At 38.3% G+C, this 22,484-nt stretch overlaps 1 protein-coding gene across 1 annotated transcript in view; it reads right to left on the bottom strand.

Moving 5' to 3' along the window:
• Positions 1–22,484, bottom strand: part of LOC117173459 (tetraspanin-17-like) — a 55,192-nt gene that overhangs the window by 16,891 nt on the left and 15,817 nt on the right. Inside the window, exon 2 of the mRNA XM_033362044.1 lies at positions 11,029–11,211. Within this exon, the coding sequence (XP_033217935.1) occupies positions 11,029–11,202 (174 nt within the window). The 5' untranslated portion in view covers positions 11,203–11,211. The remainder of the gene's footprint in view (positions 1–11,028; positions 11,212–22,484) is intronic.

The following is a 22,484-nucleotide window of genomic DNA, read 5'->3' on the forward strand; positions in this document are numbered from 1 at the left end:
AAGTGCTCCGAAGCGTCCAAAAACGCAACAATGGGTCGGAAAGGTTATGGCCTCCGTATTTTGGGATGCACATGGCATAATATTCCTGGACTATCTTGAAAAGGTAAAACCATAACCAGAGCATACTATTCATCATTATTGGACCGATTTGTAAATTAAAATCGCCGAAAAACGACCGCATTTGAAGAAGAAAAAACCGCTTTATCATCACGACAATGCGCCTGTTCATTCATGCTTAGTTGCACAAGCAAAATTGCATGAAATCGGCTTCGAATTGGTTCCTCAGCCACCGCATTCACCAGACCTGGCCCCCAGCGACTATTACTTGTTCCCTAACCTGGAAAGATGGCTCACCGGTAAGCATTTTTACTCAAATGAGGAGCTCATAGCTGAAACTGAGGCGTATTTTGGAGACCTTCCGATCGAGTACTTTTCGGACAGTATCAAAAAGTTAGAAAATCTTTGGACTCGCTGTATCGACCTAAAAAGAGAGTATGTTAAAAAATAAAACCGACTTTGGCCAAAAGAAACGTCTCCGTGTTTCATTTTTCGGGACTTATCAGACTGCCTAGTATATCGTTTGACAATCCCTAAACCTAGATGTGGTTGCTCTTTGTTTTTAGCAAAGATCTTAAAATCGTCCATGTAAAATACATGAGTGACATTGTACTTTCTATCTGCAGGTTTGCCGCAAAAGTACCCATCGGAATGGCAAATTGCTAGAGATAGTGGCAATAATGTGAGACAAAAGAGAAGTAAGCTCATAGTGTCGCCCTGAAAGACACCTCTATGAAAGATGACCTTGTTGTCACAAGCCTGTGATTCTTCGGCTTAGCTAGGTTGCCATTTTTCTACAGGAGTACTCTGCGCCCTTCCAGCAATCACTCCGGAATTGGCTCCTCCGACTTTAAATATAAGGTGAAAATACTGACCAAATACTGCTGATTTTAAGGGAACTTCTTACATCAAAAGGTCTTGATACCATCTGGGCCCAGAGTGGAATAGTTTTTCATCCCTCTTAATACTTTTTCACCTCCTTAGTAGTGATGGGTGAGAATTCTTCATCAGGTGTTATGAGGGCATCACACACCTCCTTGAAATTATTTATGTTCTCTGAGTTTTGGGACAGTCTATGCTGCACTTTACAGACTTATCTCCAAAATCCTTCGGCCTCCTCTGGTTTGTGCGGGTGGTCGACAGTAACTGGAGGGTCTCGGAAGTGTCAAAACTTTTTTTGGTGTCAGATAGTATCCGCGCGAACTTTCGAACCTTGGCGGTAAATTTCCTGCCAGATGTAATGTAGTCAATCACACACTGAATGCGGGACGCGTACTGTCTTGTCCAGTCTATCTTTATGGCGAGTTGATGCATTCATCGTTTGGTCCTATGATTAACCGGTGTTGGTGCCAAAGGACAGTGCCCCGCACGATATTCATATTTTTTAACTTTCTTTTGAATAGAGCATCTAGTTAGATTGCTTACGCAACAAAAAAATTTGTAATATATGATCTATTCGGTATGCCGTCAGAAAATAAATTTTCGACATTCATGTTCTAGGAAAGTTCGTTATTTCGATGACGCCTTCGATAGAATCAATTTCCATAATTTGAAATATTACGGAATTTAATAAAAATTTAAATCGCATAATTTTATATGAGCCCTACCTGCAAGCGCCGTAATGCAAGCAAAGAGTCGATGCTGGGGAGAAATTCGAGCGTCTGCAAGTCAACGGGGGCTGTTTTCCATCAGGCTCCCTGACGCAGAGGATAGCGTGCTGGTGCAGAAACAACAGCGGCCTAGGTTTGAATCCTGATGCGGAGTCAACCTAGGCTCGCCATTGATTCTCTTCAGCTCTTCAACAGTATCAAGTTATTAAGCATCAAAGGAAACTTGGACTCACTGTGACCCCATGTATTTTCCCAGTTTTTCCCGAAAGTCTAAGGTTTTTGAAAAAATGTTTATATTTTCTTTAATAATAAAACATAAAGAACAATAGCACTTAAGCTGAATGTATAGTAAGCTGTGTGTGCACTTTCACGGCACACTTACGAGGCAGGCACCCCGTAACGCGTTGAAGTACCCGTAACGAATGACCCTTTCATTGTAATGAGATGTAGGCCAATTACAAAAACTGAACTTATGGACGGATGGATTGATTCAATTTTAATTAGCAAAATTAGACTATTCATACAATTTGATGAAAGTAAAAAAAATTTCAATGAAAATCTGCTATTATTTTCAAGAATGATAAAAATGTTAAAGTGCATAGGAAAGAATAGTCACATACACACTACCGCGGAAGGAAAAGAATTTTTTGGTTTAGCAAAGTTTAAAACCTTAAATTTTGCCCAATTTGCAATTTTTTAATTCTTTCTTAGTCACCGTTTTTATAAAACAACAACAATCGTAATTGTTATTAACAATGCATTTCAAAATTTAGAATTTGTGGTTTTTTCTATTCCCGTTTTTCTTTTATCAGCTGAAAAAACTAAGCAAACTAAGCTATAGGTCTCATCAAAATACATATTTCTTGTAACATAAATTTTTTTGTAAGACTGATAATTTTCGCGAAAATTAGTGATACATCGATTTTCATAAAAAAAGAAACTTAAAAATCAAGGTTTTTTGCCTTCAACTTAGCCAATACCCAGAATTTCGCAAAAATATTTTCCATAAAAGTTGTAAATCTCATTAAGATGCACATTTTTTGTTTTGAATATTTTTGCCCGCCCCACAGGACCTGAAAAAGGGGTAGGCATTTGACCAAAATTATTTCTGTGATCAGTCGCAGGGATGTCTTTCCGCCCCCACGGCACCTGGGAAAGGGGTTTGACCAACATTATTTCTGTGATCAGTCAGAGGGGTGCCTTCCCGCCCCGACAGGACTTGAAGAAGAGGAAGGGGTTTGACCAACATTATTTCTGCGATCAGCCGCAGAGATATCTTTATGATCCTACTAGAGCTGGGAAAGGGGTAGGTGTTTAACCAACATTATTTCTGTGACCATTTAGAGGGGTGCCTTCCCGCCCCGACAGGACTTGGGAAAGGGGTAGGTGTTTGACAAGCATTACTTCCGTAACCAGTCACATGGGTGCCTTGCCGCCCCCTTGGGACCTGGAAAAGAGGTAGGCCTTTGACCAACATTATTTCTGTGATTAGCTAGACGGGTGCCTTCCCACCCCCCTCAGGACCTAGGAAAGGGGTTCACAAACATTATTTCTGTGATCAGTAGCAGGGGTGTCTTTCCGCCCCCACGGAAGCTAGGAAAAGGTTAGGGGTTTGACCAACATTATTTCTCTGACCAGTCAGAGGGGTTCCTTCCCGCCCCGACAGGACTAGGGAAAGGGGTAGAGGTTTGACTAACATTACTTTTGTGACCATTTACATAGGTGCCTTCCCACCCCCATGGTACCTGGAAAAGGGGTAGGCGTTTGACCAAAATTATTTCTGTGGCCAGTCACAGGGGTGTCTCAACGCCCCCACAGGATCTGAAAAAGGGGTAGGGGTTTGACCAACATTATTTCTGTGACCAGACGGAGCGGTGCCTTCCCACGCTCCACAGGACTTGGAAAAGCGGTAGGAGTTTCACGAATATTATTTTTTAACAAGTTACAGGGTTGCCCCCGAACCCCACACAGGACCTGTAAAAAAGGAAGGGGTTTAACCAACAATATCTGAGTGACTAGTCACAGAGGTGCCTTCCCGTCCACCCCAGGACCTGTGAAAGGGGTCAGGGTTCGACCAAAATTATTTCTGTAACCAGTGAGAGGGGTCCCTTCCGCCCCCCACGGGATCTGGCAAAAGGGTAGACGTTTGACCAACATTATTTCTGTGACCAGTCACAGGGGTGCCTTCCCACGGCCGCCGGGACTTGGGAAAGCGGTACAGGTTTGACCAAAATTATTTTTGTGACCAGGCAGAGGGCTGCCCCCCCCCCACCGAACCTGGGAAAGGAATAGGGTTTGAACAACATTATTTCTGTCACCAGTCACAGGGGTCCCCCCCACCCCGCGGGACCTGTGAAAGTTGTAGGGGTTTGAACAAAATTATTTATGTGACCAGTCAGAGGGGTGCCTTCCCGCCCCGACAGGACTTTGGAAAGGGGTAGGCATTTAACCAACATTATTTCTGTAACCAGTCAAGCAGGTGCCTTTTGTCTTCTCCCGAGAAGCTGGAAAGGGGTAGGGGGAAATAGCAGAGATTTTACGAGCATTATTTCTGCAATAAGTCATACAGGTGCCTAATTACTCTTGTCGACACTTAGGGCCTGCTGCCACGATAATACACAGCACCGAAATAGTTTATCGTTAGATGCATCACTAATTGTCTCGGAAAATATCACTCGTGGAAAAAATTCTTTAAAAGGAAAATTTGTATCTTAATGAGATCTACAACTTTTATCCAGAAGATTTGGCAGAATTTTGCGTATTGGCTGAGATAAACTAAAAAATCCATGATGTTTATGGTTTATCTTCATCAAAATTGATATATCATTCACTTTCTCAGAAACAATTACTCGCAGAAAAAAATATTCAAAACAAAAAATATGTAACTTAAGGGAACGACAACTGTTGTGAACAACATTTTGCGACAGTTTTCATATTGGCTTAGATAAAAACATCTATGTCTTTCATGGTTTTTTCATGATTTTACCGTGGAGATGCCCTAGTCGCCAATTTTCACTATCAAATTCGTAATCAGCCCCTCAAAGTACATAAGTATGCGGAGTTTAAATAAAGTTGGAGAATTCAGCTATTCAAAACTGGACTCGCAGTTTCTATGTAAGATTAACAACAAACAAATTTTATTGTTTAGATCCAAGTGTTGGACAAAATTTATTAAAATTTGGAAATACTTTACATTATTGTGAGAGTGATTTTTAGTAACATTTTCTATACATAATTATCATATGTAATTTTTATACACAATTCTTATAAAAAATTTAGGAATGTGCGGTTTTTGAATTTGGAATTTTCCTACATCATCTGAATTAATGCCGATATGTTTGAAAAGAACATAAGTTTTATCATGTTAGTTGAAACACAAAAACTTTTGATTCTGCAACCAAATTAAATAAGTAAATAAATATAAAACTTTGACTTTTTGGTCTCCAAATAATTTTTCTTTGTAATAAAATTTCTTTAAATTCATGTGAAAGTTTTGTAGTCACTATTTACATGTAAAATCAAGAATAAATAATTGTTATTATTTATTTACATAATTTTAAATATCACATAATTTTTATGTAGTTGAAAACGCCATCTATTGATCCATTGTGCCAGATCCGTACATTGGTTACCTAAGGCTAAAAGGTACATAAATCCTACAATTGATAGCCTCCTGCCATTAAAAACGCTATCTTTAGTTCCCACAAATTGTCAGAAAAATTGTTTATAAGAATTATAATTGTTAATGCTTGATAGATTTTGTTACTGAAGATCAATCTTAAAATAAATGTTAGTATTTTCATTGAGAAAAAATTTATTCAACAAAAATTATAACATTTTTTAAATACATACAAACTCTATGATATTTGGTATTGAATATTAACAACTGTTTATTGTTAAGCAGTAAATGCGAATCTCTTTTACGAATGTGGGAAGCAGCTGCAGTGCAAACAAATTACTTTGCAAGCCAAGGTTTTATATTTACAGCCCTAATTTGTTTACAAAATAAGCAATTGTTGTATTTTAACAAATATAATCAAACACACATTAGCTTTAGGAATAGCTACATCAGTGCAGATGATTAAGGAAATGCCGAAATAGAAAATACCACATTTTTGTAGTAAAGGAAAATTTTTTTCAACAAAAATTCAAATTTTTAGCAATTTTTTAATTGCATTTTTGTTTATAATAATTAAATCATAAGTTATTCACATTATTTTCATTCTCGAAATATACCTGTGTTGATTTAAGATGATTTCAATATTTCAATATATTTCAATATTTCTCTTCCCCGCACAGAATGCATAGGAAAATGTCCTTCGGTGGATTTGGTTATAACCTAGTAATTTCTTACGTTTCAAGGGCTCAAAATTAGAGCATAAGATATATCCTTATAGCATTAAAAGCAAAAACTACCATAAAATCATTATCACGCATTAAAAATTTTTGGTAAACATTACGTCCATTTGACAAAGCGCCCTTCTCGCAACGGCCGAACGCTAAGCGCTCAATATTTTTAATCAACTGCGAAACTCACTGTTTCGGGGCAGCAATGGTTGTATAAGAAACTCGGTACCAAGTGCGGTAATGCCAGTAATATGATTCGCCCGCTTCTTGCAACGTTCGAACGCAAAACTCTTAATATTTAAAAATAACTGCAACACTCACTATTTCAGGACAGAGAAGGTTATTAAATAAGGTCAGCATCAAGTTCGATTGCTCAAATCATATATATCGCCCACTTCTCACATTGTTCGAACACGAAGCGCTCAATATTTCTAATTAACGAAAACACTTACTTTCTTAGGGCTACGGCCGTACTTGATCTTGACCTTATTTTATCACCGTTGCTGCTCTAAAACAGTTTACTGGATGACTGAGATTAGTAACTTCTGGAACTGAAAGTAACTTTTTTACTGCTTTCGAAAGGTCCAGGTGTTTCTTATTACGTATTCGAGACGAAGTACTCATTGTTGATGCAATAGAGTGTGTGTCCTCCATTAAACTATTGAATGAGTCTTCGAGATTATGCCATCGACTTTTCTTTCTGGCATGATATTTTCTGAACCCCCTGTAATCTTTGTTCTCAATCTCAGAAGCTTCTACTCCGAGCATTCCTATAGGTAACACACTATTTTTGATTATTTCTCTACCATCAATCAAAATCTTGTGCATAATTGAATGCATGGGATACCAATCACAGTGAAGTAATACATTTTGGAAATGGAATTGCAAAGTTTTTCAAATTCAGTTGCATCTATAGGAAGTTGACATGACAAGGCAATCAAAATCGTTTGAAGATTATAAACAGGCTCTCCATTTAATCAAAGAGATGTAGAAAAAAGTTTAGGGTTACCAAATGCCCTTCGAGCAGTAATTCCGTTATTGGTGTTGCCACTGCCTCCTGACTTTGGCATGAATGGAGGAGACACCAAAACGTAAAGATTCCGATTTTTACTTAAAATTCCAGACTTTCTATTAGAAAGGTCATTGAAGTTTTTCGGAGGTACATGACAAATCGGACATGATTGCATTGATGTTTTATTTTTAATTATGCATAATACTTTGCCATCAATTAATGTAAGGTGTATTACAGTAAAAAAATGCCTTTTTTGCTGTAATATGACATCTTTTAATTCCTCTACGTGCCGTAACTGAAGTGGGCGACAAAATCGAGGAGATTGAGAGTTTTTGTTGTCCCGTAATACACATCATTGTTCGTGATTTAGGCGTAAAGAAATAAGTGTGGTCGTAAAGAAGTTTTCGTCACTTTTATTTGCATCTTGAGAAGCGTATTATTGATTATAAGCAGAATGGCTTGAACTGCCATCAAACCTTAAAGAGCATATTAGAGACAAGTTCGAATCAACACGCGGTATTGCATCCATAGCATGAAATCTCACTTGTTGTTGCATCTTAAATATCCTCTAAGCAGTATGATCTAAAAGAGCTTGAAGAGGTACCTGAGCTACACAATCATCTATATGGCTCAACTCTTTTCGAGGTTTGAGAAGTAATTTTTCCTCACAAACTGGGGCCATATATTTCCGCCAAACTTCTTACATTCTTTTCGCATTTCCTTATAAGTCGATTTCGTTAGATTTTGACTCAACAAAAATACGAGGGCTTCTAAAGGAATATTCATTTTCAAAAAAGGCACCGGTGTTTTCTTTAACTTCGCGATTTTTTAGCTGCTTCTGTATCGTTTGTTAGTTCTTCGAGAATTTGTTTCATGTCCTTGTCTTTCGAGTTATTTGCTGAATGAAAAGAAGCCACCAATAATTTCTTAGTATCATTATTGTGTGCAATACTAAATCCAGCAACTTCCCAACGCTTTGACCGCAAAGAATTATTTTTAAATTCCAAAGGAGTTCGACCAGGACCTGTCATTGAACTGCTTGACACTTCATCTATATTACTATTCAAATGAGAGCTAACCAAATCAGAATAAAGCTGGTGCCTGGTGGCTGGTCACCTAGTGCCGAGAATTCGATAATGAACATGGTTTGCTAGTAGAAGTCAAGAAGAACCATTTCAGGCCTCGAGTGAGCAACAGGAAAAATTGTCGAGAATATACAGTTCCAGTATATGCAGCACATTAAATTCTCGACAATTCACTCGACTTCCCTAGGAGCATTTACAAGAGCGATATTAAGGTTAATGCCGTACGAGTGATAGAGATGGTGATAAAGCACTTTTAGTGCCACATTGTGCCTCCTGATCTAAATTGTTCCCGCATGAGTTGGACAACTAGAGAGTATGCGCACTAAATGCTCGGGGTGTGCCTGGCACGCCCTGCAGCTATCATCAAGAATGTCTTGGCTCAAAATGTGACGACGGTATCTTAAGGTGAAAATGATACCGTCTTGACATGCCAAAATGAAACACTTCGTGCCAGACTTCAATCCCGGTGACTTAAAGAAAGAAAAAGTTAGCTCACACGACATTGACTGATTCTCCACATTTCTGTGAAAGATGCCGTGCATCGTCTTATCGAGGACCTGTTCACGAAAGTTTTTTCTCTTGTGTTTTCTTAATCCGGGCTTTCAGGAGTGAGTACTCGAGATAGATAAGATTTGATGCATTTTGCTCACCTCTAATACTGAAGTTAAGTCCAAGTGTTTCAGCAGCCTCCTCCGCTGCTTTATACAGAAACGCTCCTTTGCCCACTTCTTCGTGATTCCTGACCATTTTAAGAAGAAAGTCTCTTTCATTTGCAACTCTATGTGCTGTACCCAGAATAATCCTGTTGTGAAGACATTCAAGACTCAATATTCCGCGACCACCTTGACGGCGTGAGATGTACATTCGCGGAACAGAAGACTTTAGATGCATGCTTTTGTTAATGTGCATAACCTTTCATGTCTCGATATCAAGGAATCTGATCTCGTTCTTCGTCCATGGTACCACTCCAAATAAACAGAGTATTATCGGGACGACAAGCATGTTCGTTGCAGATACTCTGTTCCTCGCCGACAGTTTGGAAGACCAAATCTCCCGGATGAGACGTTTTATCTGCTTCGGAGAGTATCCTTTATAGATGTCACATCCTGAATACGGCTCTGTGGCACTCCCAAGTATATATAAGTCTCTCCAGCGAAAAGCTGTCATGTAGTGCTTTTATCGACGAGCTCAGAGTCTTCAGGGATGCCATTAAATTTTCGTCGCTTCAAATTAACCTTGGCGCATTTTCTAGCCCAAATTCGATTCCTATTTCCTTAGTATATCGTTCGAAAATTCCTAGAGCTAGATGTTGTTGCTCTTTGTTTTTAGCATAGATCTTAAGATCGTCCATGTAAAATACATAAGTGACCTTATACTTTCGATCTGCAGGTTTGCCGCAAAAGTACCTGTCGGAATGGTGAAGTGATAGATATAGTGGCAATAATGTAAGGAAAAAGAGGAGTGGGCTCTTGGTGTCGCCCTGAAAGACACCTCTCTGAAAGGTGACCTTGTTAGTTGTCAAATGATTTTTTTCTGTCAAATCTGTTTTTCCAAAGCGGTATCAATCTCTCTGTGCATTTCACGATTTGCGGATGAACCTTTAAGCTTTCCAAAAGATAGATGATAAGTCTATTGGAGTTTAAATCGAAATCTTTCCGGTAATCAATCCAGACCTTCAATAGGTAGGGCTGGTAGGATGATACAAGTCAAATGCTGAACGAATTATCTCAACAAACACAATACGGCTCTAAGAGTGATTTACTACCATCTTTGCCGTTCCTATGATGTTGGCTGCGAAACTGTGCTGTCGATCGCTCCAAAGGATTAGAAAGAGGAGAGCTATTGAGACCTTAAAAGGAAACTGCCATAATCGTCCCCAGGATATTCGGTTGAAATTATTCTTCTTGTGACCGATGCTTTCGGAGGTGCGAGCTATCACTGGTGTGTAGCCTCGAAGCCGTACCCGAGTATTAAAAACATGCGAGGCACTTGCAAGGTGGATGCAAAAAGCTGTTATGCTTCGTTCGCTCCATGTCATTGAGAAGCGAGCGTTTTGCAGTTGTTCCTAGAAGGGCCGGTTACTCCTAGGAGGAACCTGTAATAATTGTCAAACCAAATTTTATTTATGCATATAATTCTTTTATACATGACCATAACAGAAAGGCAAATGTTACACACTTTCGGATGTAAAGCTTCAAATAGTTCGAAAAGTTTTTCATGGATTTTATTTTAGAAATTTTATTTTGACCTATTCTCACCTTAATCTGCAAAAAACAAAGTACAGTACAAGTCCGATAACTTGCTTTTCGATAAGTGTACACTTCCCTTAAAACGTCATCACACGTAAGGCAGGGACACTAATTGTGGTTCTCCCACTACGTGTGCTATTTTGTTCATAATCTGCACCCATGATTTACGCATGTGTGCACCTAATAACGTGCTTTGCCGTTGCCCACATAGAGGCGAAATATATTATATCCTTTCATTGCAGTCGGGTCCTTATTTATTGTGATGAAAGTAAGATTATGTTTCAAAAATAATTTAAAGGTTCGCACAAAAACGATGAATGATATATGTTAGAACAAATATGACGAACGATTACGCGTAAAAAAGACCCAGTGGGCACAAAATTCGGCGACGTCTTTACGACATTGGGACATCTTTACGATATCTTAAAGACACCTTAACGACGTGGACATAAGATTTTGTAAGGTTGTCATAAATATGTCGTAAAGACGTCGCAGAATTTTGTGCCCATTAGGGAGTGCTGAGTAAACCAGTAACAGATTCCAGCGAGCAAGTTAGTGCAATCTTACTAATTGCTAAAGACGGACTTATTAGAGCTATTTTTAGTTTAAATTAAACTAAACGTTGCAAGAGTTAATCGCTATATGCATCGCATGCCTCATATACGAACCATAGTTTGCGCCAAATCAAGAGCAGCTGTGAATTGTTCACGACCAGGAACTGCATAACTACGCTGAAGAGCTCGTACCAATCGTGACGGTCGCACATCGATTCCCAGCAAATGAGGCCAAAATACTGTCAACACGCAGACCGTGGCTTCTCCGATTAATAGCAGGACTATCATAATCACGTACTGAAACAGAAGGTTTGAATTGAATAAGACAATTTTAATCCTGCTCCATTATTTTTAGCCCGATGATCCAAAAACTTAAGCGGCTGCTGCATGTTACATTATTTCTTTTAGCACCAATCGATATAAAAGGTGAAAATGAAAAAATAAAAGAAACATTCGCCTGAAAATGTTTACTTTAATTTGCTTTTTATTAAGTATTTAAAAATTTGAATATCAGAAGAAGTGATGCGCCTGCGCACTGATGTTGAGAAGTCTTTCAACCCTGCATAAAAGAACCGTTTGGATCTAATTTTACAAAATACATTGTACTCCAATACACCTGGAGGTTCACCGAAGTATCTTCTTTCAGCCGCTTCGACTTCTTTCGCATCGCTGTAGGTCCTAATTCCACAAGGTCTTCTCCGTTTTTTGTTTGCCTGACCCCCTTCATCTTTAATCCAAGGGCTTAACTTTCGTATTTGAGGTCCGTTCGGACCTCGGAATAATTCGGACCCTAGAACGGTTTGATGAAAACCACCTCATCTCAAGCAAGTCTCCTTGCCTCCTTCTTCCTTATGATTTTTGGTGCAGAAGTAATAACCTCTCCATCATCCTTCTTTGAAATTAAGGAGGCTGCAGCAGTAGTGCCTGTCTTTTGTTTCTTCTTGATAGGTTTGGCGGAATTCGCCTCTACTGGACTTAAAGTGGGCTCCCTCATGCTATTCCAATAATGGGTTGAGGGAGTTTTCCCAGCTTCTTTTTCCTTCTGTATCACTCTACGGGCTTTAAATCCATGATATGCCTTCTTTCTCTCCTTCATCACTCTCTCAGAGATAGTGCTGCCAATTAAAACTTCAAAATTATTGAAACTCCTGAGAATCATGCCACTATAGTACTACAAGTCATTGATCTAATAGTTCAATTTCCTTATCCCATTCTGTATCGAAAGGAGCACATGCTCCTTACTCTTGCGAATTCCTCCATGTGGTTTAGGATTCACTTCAGCTCTTTTATCTTAACATGGTGATACTCAAGAAATTTGTGGAATAAATGTTTGCAACTGCGGGTAATAGACATATCTAAATCACCCCAACTTTTTGCCGGCACTTGAGTTGCATGTCATTCAGGGAGGCAGTCCCATAGCAAAAGTCTCCCAGATGATAGCAGTAAACAGCCAAACCCAGCCATGATATAATTGCAATGATAATTAACCTGATTTCTATTTCCCTGAAATAATACGATAGCCGATTCCGGGGAAATGGTTTGATGGCAAAAGGCGTATTTCAGTCGGTAGGAATCCGATACTATTTTGCCTTTGGTTTATCTAGGTAAACTTTAGGCTGGGTGTCCTATGCAGGATTTCTCCTCGTACTACAAAAAAAAACTTTAAAAGTCAGAAAAAAATGCTAGCGTATTAAGTAAATAATCACTTGAAAGCTTAACACTAGAGAAATGGTGGGAATCATTTTGATCCTTTTCCATCGAAAATTGGCTGCTGTGTCGTACTGCTTTTACAGATATGGTAATGAAGCACTCTTAGTGCAGCATTGTGCCTTTGGATGTAGATCGTACCCGCATCAGTTGGACAACTAGATAGAAAGTCAGCTAAATGCGCGGGGTGTGCATGCCACGCCCTGCTGCTATCATCTGGAATGTCTTCGCTCAAAATATGGTGACGGTATCTTAAGGTGGAAATGACACCATCTTGGCATGCAAAAATGAACTCCTCTGTACCAGACTTCAATCCGGGTGATTTAAGGAAAGCAAACGTTAGCTCACACACCATTGACTGATCCTCCACATTTCTGCGGAAGATACCGTGCATCCTCTTATCGAGGAGCTGTTCACGAAAGTTTTTCTCTTGTGCTTTCTTAGTCCGGGCTTTCAGAAGTGAGTACTCGAGATAGATAGGATTTGATGCATTTGGCTCACCTCTAATACTGAAGTTAAGTCCAAGTGTTTCAGCAGCCTCCTCCGCTGCTTTGTACAGAAACGCTCCTTTGCCCACTTCTTTGTGATTCCTGGCCATTTTAAGAAAAAGCTATCTTCTATTTGCGACCCTATGCCTATGTCCCGATATCAAGGGATCTGAGCTCGTTCTTCGTCAATGGGAATACTCCAAATGAATAGAGTACTACCGGGACAGCAACCATATTCGTTGCAGATACTTTTTTCCTCGCCGACAGTTCGGAAGACCAAATTTGCCAGATGAGACAATAACTGGATGATCTTGAAAGAGTCGAGATGGGTCAGAGAGAAACTGTTGATTTTCTCTGGCTCACCTCTCCCTCCGCTCTAGACTTCTCTTAGCATCAGATAGTATCCGTATTCTCCCAACAATATGCTGTCTGGTGGTCAGCAGCTTTGACTTGTTAAGGGGTTATATACAGTTAGAATTTTCAAAAAATCGATTTTAAAAAAAAAATTTTTCTTAATGTAAATATATTTAAGAATACACACAAAAAATTTGATATCTTTCCGGTGAATATTTTCGAAGTTACACGCAAATTTGAAAAATGCGCATTTATATACCAAAAAAGAAGATGAGCAGTGCGTGAACATTACCGATCTCAGAGCGCGTGAGAGCACCCGAGATGGAAGAATGGCCCACAGACAACATCAGCTCGATTTATAAGAAGCTGCCGAAGCGGCGGAGGTTGTATTATATGGACCTGGAATAGACGAGTCCATGTAAGTTTTTAAAAATTTTCTTCTATGTAAATTGCTTTTCAAACTTTAAAAGCGTTTTTCTCAAAATGGTGTTTTCAAAGTCGGTGACCAACATTACTCGAAAACGGCTAAACCGATTAGTCTTAAATTTTAACACGAGCTTCTTAAATATATTTTTTAGTAATCAAACGAAGATTTTTTCTCACCGATAAATATATTTTTTTTATAAACAATTTAAGGCCGATATTTTGGTTTCCTTCAACCTATCAGCATTTGGCTAGTATTTTCACCTCATCTTTAAAGTCGGAGTAGCCGATTCTGGAGCGGTTGGTGGAAGGGCGCCCAATACTTCTGCCAAAAATAGGCAACTTAGCTAAACCGAAGAATTACAGGCCAATCACTTGTCTGAAAACACTGCCGAACTCACTGTATAACACACTGAAGAACCTGGTTATCGATAGGTGTGTCTGCAAATATGCATCATTCTACCCGCGTGACCTATCGATGGCCTGGATTGATTATCGGAAAGTTTTCGATTCGACCTCCCATAGACTTATCATCTATCTCTTGGAAAGCTTAAAGGTTTATCCGCAAATCGTTAGGTGCATAGAGAGATTGATGCCGCTTTGGAAAAACAGATTTACTATCTTATCTATAAAAATCGTGTGACAACTAACAAGGTCACCTTTCAGAGAGGTGTCTTTCAGGGCGAGACCATGAGCCCACTCCTCTTTTTCCTTACATTATTGCCGCTGCCTCTAGAACTTCGCCATTCCGACGCGTACTTGTGCGGCAAACCTGCAGATCGAAAGTACAAGGTCACTCATTTATTTTGCATGGACGATCTTAATATCTATGCTGAAAAGAAAGAGCAACTCCATGTAGCTCTAGGGATTGTCGAACGATATGAAAAGGAAATTGAAATGGAATTTGGGTTAGACAAATGCTCCAAGGTTTATTTGAAGCGATTAAAACTTAATGGCATCCCTGAAAATCCCGAACTCGTTGATCGAAGCGATATTCGACAGCTTAAAGGATACTTTCCGAAGCAAATACAAACTTCTCATCCGGCAAATTTGGTCTTCAGAACTTTCGACGAGGAACAAAGTATCTGCAACGAACATGCTTGCCGTCCCGGTAGTACTCTATTCATTTGCAGTAATTCCATAGAAAAAGAACGAGCTCAGATCCCTTGATATCGGGACAAGGAAGTTTATTCACATGGACAAAGCATGCATCTTAATTCTTTTTTTCCGCGACTGTACATCGCACGCCGTCAAGGTGATCGCGGAATATTGAGTCTTGAATCTCTTCAGAACAGGATTATTCTGGCTACAGCACATAGAATCGCAAATGAAAGAGACCCTCTTCTTAAAATCGTCATGAATTACGAAGAAGTGCGCAAAGGACCATTTCTGTACAAAGCAGCGGAGGAGACTGCTAAAACACTTGGACTAAACTTCAGTATTAAAGGTGAGCAAAATGCATCAAATCTTATCTATCTCGAGTACTCACTCCTGAAAGCCCGGATTAAGAAAGCACAAGAGAAAAACTTTCGTGAACAGCTCGTCGATAAGAGGATTCACGGTATCTTTCACAGAAATGTGGACGATCAGTCAATGTCATGTGAGCTAACATTTGCTTTCCTTAAATCGCCCGGATTGAAGTCTAGTAAGGAGGGTTTCATTTTGACATGCCAAGACGGTGTCATTTCCACTTTAACATACCATCGCCACATTTTGAGCCAAGATATTCCTGATTATAGCTGCAGCGCGTGCCATGCTCATGCTGGAACAACCTATATCGAAAGGCACAATACGGCACTAAGAGAGCTTTATTACTATCTCTGTCACTCTTACGGTATTCACGTTATCGAATTTTCGGCACCATCTGGCAAAAACGTTATAGCGAAGGAGAATAAAAAAAGAGATGTATAGAGACCTTGAAAGGGAGTTGCAACGATTGTACCCGGAATATTCTGTTAAACTAATCGTCCTTATCATCGGCGCTCTTGGAGGTGCCAAGCTTTCATTCGTTAATAGCCTGAAAAGCATCCCTGCGTGTCAACAATGTGCTAAAACACTTTCGGGAAAAATGCAGAAGGCGGTAGTTCTTGGATCGCTCCGTGTTCTCTGGGTGCACAAAACTTTTGCCGGATCGTTGTATTGATTTCGTTAAAGATTGTAACCACTTATCTCACGGTCGTGAGACGTGGTTGTAGCTGAAATTTTACCGCGATCCTCATTGTAATATTCCACAATTCCTAGGAACTACCCCTATCAAATTTAACGAATCCAGTCCCATCTATCTTCAATTAAAACCGTTAAGAAAATTAAAAATTTAAAACAATCACCTCAGACAAATTTCCAAGACTTTAGTTAATAGAATCATCTTAAAAGTAACATATTCCAGGGACCCCAAAAACTACCCTTATGATATTTAACGAACCAATTCTCAACTTTCATTAATTAAAACGGGAAAAAATATTTCAAATAGAAAATACTCACTACATACTTCCCCTTGAAACTACTCCTATAAAATTTAACTAATCCCGTTTCAGCTGTCTTTAACTAAAAAAGAACAACACATTTTTGAATTAAAAATAATTATCAGACACAACTCTACAGGTCGCTAGTTGATATGTATTCAGTTACACTAATATTTCAAAATATCTAGGGGTTGTGTAATATTACTTTGAGGGTGCAAATGTCTACTCTCTTCTTTTGGAATTTTCGAAGGAGCTACTGCAAAATTATGTGCTTTTGATAAGACTGAAATCATTTTATTGTTTCAAGGATGGTCAGAGATGTTTTTCACTGTACTTTTAGTTGTGTTTGCTCTACTGGAAGTAATTTGTCAAATTTCATCTTTTATTTTTGTGTGGAAAGCTTTTTAATCCGTTGGGATTGGTCAAAAGATATGCGGTCCAATATGGACCAAATGTAAAATTTGAGGTTGTTTGATAGAAAAAGGTGAAGTTTTTAAAGTTTTTTGAAGGTAGTGTGCAAAAGAAATTTGGTATGTTGTATTCTTTCTTTCAAGAGAAGCAAACTTGTATTATGCAGAATTGATATGAATTTAGATGTTCCAAAATTATTTTTTAGTTGTAACAATTTCGGGACGATTTTGTTCTCCCTGCACCGTTTCAAAAAAGCTAAGATTGTTAGTAGCTTACCTTGAGAAGCTGAGCTTACTAAAGATGTTTGTTTTAGTAAGAATGTATCAGGTATCAGGTATCAGGTTATGTTGCTCTTATGTATACCCTCTACGATGCCTGTGATTGGTCAGAGTGCCCCACCGTGGGGACTGGTCGAACCTGATTGGCTAATCAAGTAACAGGCATCGTAGAGAGTATACATAAGAGCAACATAACCTGATACCTCTGTTTCAGGTCAGCCCCAAAGAAGTGAACTGCAATGTTCACGAAACGTCGATAAAATTTCGTAGTTTTTTACACAAATAAAACCCGAAATATCTCTTGTTATCGATATTTTTTACCATTTTAATTTATGGAGGGTGAGACTTGGTTCGTTATATGTGTTAGAAACATTTTTTACTGTTTTTAATTCATGGAAGGTGAGTCTTGGTTCATTAAATATGATAAGGGTAGTTGCTAGGGGTCGTGGAATATTACTGTTGAGATAAATATATAGTAACTAGAGTATTGGAAAGTGTTCTGGGGAGCTGCGTACAAATTTTTAATTTTTTGCGGTTTTTGTTGAAGACAACTGAGACTAGATTTGTTAAATTTGATAAGGGAAGTTCCTAACCATTGTGAAATATTACTGTGAGGGTGGATATATCTATTAGAGCCTTTAAAAGCTGGTGTGGTGGTTATTTTTCATTTTAAATATTTTTGGCGGTTTTAGTTGTAGACAGCTGAGACTGCAATCGTTAAATTTAATAGGGGTAGTTCCTAGGGGCTGTAGAATATTACCATGAGGGCGGATATATCTACTAGAGACTCGAAAAGCTGTGTGCAGTGATAATTTTTATTTTTAAATATTTGTTATCGTTTCAATTGATGGAAGGAGAGATTTTGTTCGTTAAATGTCATAGCGGTAGTTCCTAGGGGTCATGGCCAATTGGCCCTCGCTCTTATTATGCTGTAATTCATGTCAAATTTTTATCCTGAGCTAGCAAAAAACTACCAAGAATTTCTCGAAAACCTTTGAGTCTTGAAAGTGAAAATCTCGTATCCAAATTTTATGATCTTGGTGACATGAGTCACTTAATGCCTATAATGAAGGATTATGTATCTGGTTGAGTGAGTGACATGGAAGCTCTCGTTCAAAAAAGATTGGTTTTGTGCAATTTAAATTAATTTTATGCAGAATTCCAGTCAGAAAATGAAGAGGTTTATATAGGCTTCATGTAATTCACACAATTCAGACCGAAACATTGCGTTTTGCCAGGGATTAGTGGTACCTGCACAATGTAGGTCTGTGATCACCATGAGAACATGAAGTTATTGCTAAAAGAAATAAACATGAGATATTCAACGAAAGATCCAGCGATAATTGTAAATGGTCATCGAGATCGTTTAAAGTTAACTGTGTGCCCTGATGCAACAAGTTCCTGCCAATTAGGAGAATGCCAAAATTGCCACGATATTCCTAAAATTCAAGATAACTTGATTTAAGGTTTTGATGAGGAGGATTTGGAAAACTCAAATTTCATTCTTGGCTGCAGACTGACAGGTTGACTTTAAAAACGCTTATCATGAATGTTTATGAATTTCTCAATGAGCTTTGTGAAGAGTTGCTGAAGTTAAGAACCCGTAATTTCCTTACCAAAGAGCAGTCATTATTTTACAAAAATCTGAAAATTACTTTGAAAAATTGTGAATTTCATAGCTCATTTGATTGCGCTGATAACTTTAAGTTTGGTCTCCAAAACTCCGTTCAAAGATTTCACTGGAATAATGATCAGGACAGAATATTCTCAATAGGTATTTACTATGTAAAAGTTGCAGAAATCAAGAAAAAAGCATGGCAATCATATAGTACAATTTCAGTCATGTCACTGTTGTCGTTTATGAGAACCAGGAGATAATTGTGATTTATCTTAAAGCGCATTTTGCAGACCAAAATGTGTACTGCGTCTCAAACGTGCAGATCAGCATTTTAAAAACAAGAGCGATTCTTATAATATCCTAGCTTACAAAGCAGGTATTAGAATTCCAGCTGAGTGGCATTACCATCCTACCGCTCGTGGTAAGGGAGCATGTGATGGCATGGGGGCGAATGTTAAATGAAATACAGCAAGGTTTAGCCTAAACTGTTCCGCTGAAGATCCAATCCTAGATTCGTCATCCCTATTTCAGTGGACAAGGAAGTACTGCAAGGAAACTGAAATCATTTTTAGTAGCAAGGAATATCACGCAGCCACTACTAAAGGTCTAAAAAGCAGATTCGATACTGCCGTGACAATCAAAGGGACTTTGCAATACCATGCATTGAAACCTACTGAAGATGGGAGACTTTAATTGAAGAAATTTTTCTCACTCACGGAATGCCACTACTTTCCGAAAGAGAAAAAAAAACGAAAATTAGGAAGCAAAGTAAAAACAACTGCCATTAAAAAGCGAAAGGCGGAAAGAAAGGCAGATAGAAGATCAGACATCAGTATTAAAAAATTTCCGAGCTTTAATTTTACTTCATCCACTAAACCACTTTCTCGACCCGATCTTTTCTCCAGTTACTTGATTTTCCAAAATTAACCTTTTTTTTAATTCATTAGTATACATAATGCAGGCGTTAAAATAATGGCAATCTCAACATCTTAAAATAGAAAGAGCGATCAAATATACGAGCATATATTATTACTTTTCGTAGAAACGATACTATGAAAGCACCACTGTGCACTGCGGGGCTCGAGAGCCACTCTTATGCGCTTTCTTTTAAGAGCAAAATAAATACAAAGGAACTTGTCTTATTTCGAAAACAGTCTAATTTATTTTTGACCTTTATTTTTGAAGTTCAAATGTTTCTTTTTGAAAAACTACGTAGGATTAATCATAAGGGCATGGAAAAGCCTTTCTAAAATGTATTAGACAACATTTTTTCAATCTTATTAGGAGAGCTAAAAATCGCCGAACTAGAGGATATCCAAAAAGATCCCCAAAAATGTCACCCTTTTCCCCTCGGACAATACTTATCCGAATAACAACATTTTTCCCCCGTGAACTGCTATCCAACAGCACAAAACTTTGTCTAAGTTTAACTTCGATCAGTAACCTTCGACTTTTTGAGTGGGTGCACTTGAGAAATAACGCCCCATTTGTGGCCTGCCGAATATAGGAGAAAATAAGGTCAACAACATTTTATATATAGACGAACTTAAACTTTTTGCCTGTTCAAAATAGGACCATGAAATCCTAGTGGCGGCGGTAAATAGGTACTCTAAAGTAATTGTAATGAGCTCTAATCTAGATAAGTGTGTCGGCGCCTACCTACACAGAAGAGGAATAGTAAATACATGATCGCGTGACAATTAGGATATTTACCCAAAAGTTGGAAATATTATTCAACGCCTTGGTCATATCTTGGAATACCGCAAGCGGTCACCAAATATGTGACTGTGGTACAAACGTTCTTTCAAACAAGGTATTGCCAATTGTCCAGATAAATTTGGGCTTCTGAGTTATCTGGGAAGCATAAGATCCAAACGACGAATATGCTTACCGTTCCTATACTGCTTTATACGTTTGATGCAGTAAAATGAAACTTCGATAAGTTAAAGCCACTTGACCGACGCACACGCAAGATGATGACAATCTATCATAGTCATTATCCTATATGTCTTCATCGAAGAATGTTTCTGGCTAGAACCTTTTCAGTTCAAAATAGCACAGATTCTCTCATACATTTCGACAGGGAGTTGATCCGTAGATTCAGCATAATTTCTAACATAATTGTCACCACAAGTGGATGCTCATTGCGGCCCTGCACGAAAGAGTTGCCGGCTCGCAACCGAATCAAGGCGAAACCCCCAACGGGCCCCGAAACGCGGGACAACGCGCGTACCAGCGCCGTTTAACTCTTGCCGACATGTCGTTAGACGCCCCCTGTACTTTCGCACGATCCCGCCAATTGTAAGTGAAAGTAAATGCCGCATTAATATTATCCACCTAGGATGGTTTCATTGTGTCTTCACCTACTTCTCGGTTGTGCCAGTATTTCTTTTTTTTCTAGGAGAATTTTAACGTGTGCTCGCGTGGTTTAGTTCTGGGGTTAAATAAAGTATGTGAGGGAAACCATGAATAGAAATGGAATTAGTACATTTCTTTTAGTAGAAACGCAAGTCAATTTAATCTAGCCCTAAAAAATAAAAATAAATCAAATTTAAAGAGAAAGCAAAAATTTTGAAAAACCATTAATTTTTTTTGGGAAAGTAGCCGGGCAGCCAGGCAGGCTTCGAGGTAGGCTCCCCGCTGCAAATATGAGACTACTTTCGTGATATTGTTTAAAAGATATTAAAAAAAAGTTCATAAAAATCGGGTAATATCTTCACTGATAAAGAAAATATTCACATATTATGGAAACATACAATTATTAAATCTCTAAAAATGTGTAGGAAAATAAAATTAAAGAAGGTTAAACATTATTGTTCGAAAGCCAAATGCAACTTTTATTATAAATGTATACATTAATTTGTACACATACGAGGATAATAGACCTATTAATCAGTAATTCGCTATATTGTACATTTTCCTATAAACGGGCAATTCTTAACCTAAGCTAATCCGGAATTACAGGAAATTTCCAAAAGTTTTTAATTTTTCGAAAGCCAGATTAAAAATTATCATGAATTCGTACATTCATTTGTACGTACATAAGTATAATACACGTATTAATAAGTCATTAATTACTTTGTACTTTTTTCTGTACAAAGGCAATTCTTGAAATGACCGATAAACGCAGAGAAAAACTGTGGAAAACGTAGACTAACAAAAAAAGCACACTCGAAATAAAAATATTCTTATCGCTATCAATGGAGGCACCACAATTAACGCAAATTGTATAGAAATTATTATGATCATCGGATATAAGAGCCTCATTTACTTATACATCTGTTATAATGGTTTTAAATACAGAAATAACGTCTAGAATTCAATTTTCAAAATGTTATAACTTTAGAGGTGGCAGTTGAGAACTCGATAACCAACTTGGTTCCCAAAAATTTATTTATTGAATATAAACTTGTTAAGTAATTGTATAAGTATATATAGACCCTTTTCTTAAAATGGTCAGGAAGCACGAAGAAATGGGCAAAGGAGCGTTTCTGTACAAAGCAGCGGAGGAGGCTGCTGAAACACTCAGACTTAACTTCAGTACTAGAGGTGAGCAAAATGCATCAAATCTTATCTATCTCCAGTACTCACTCCTGAAAGGCCGGCTGAAGAAAGTACAAGAGAAAAACTTTCGTTAACAGCTCCTCGATAAGAGAATGGACGGCATCTTCCACAGAAATGTGGAGGATCAGTATTGTCGTGGGAGCTTACTTTTGCTTTCCTTGTTAACTTGTTAAGGAATTGTATAACTATATATAGACCCTTTTCTTAAAATGGTCAGGAAGCACGAAGAAATGGGCAAAGGAGCGTTTCTGTACAAAGCAGCGGA

The sequence above is a fragment of the Belonocnema kinseyi genome, chromosome 5 (assembly GCF_010883055.1).
Source record: "Belonocnema kinseyi isolate 2016_QV_RU_SX_M_011 chromosome 5, B_treatae_v1, whole genome shotgun sequence".
NCBI classification, from domain to species: Eukaryota; Metazoa; Arthropoda; class Insecta; order Hymenoptera; family Cynipidae; genus Belonocnema; species Belonocnema kinseyi.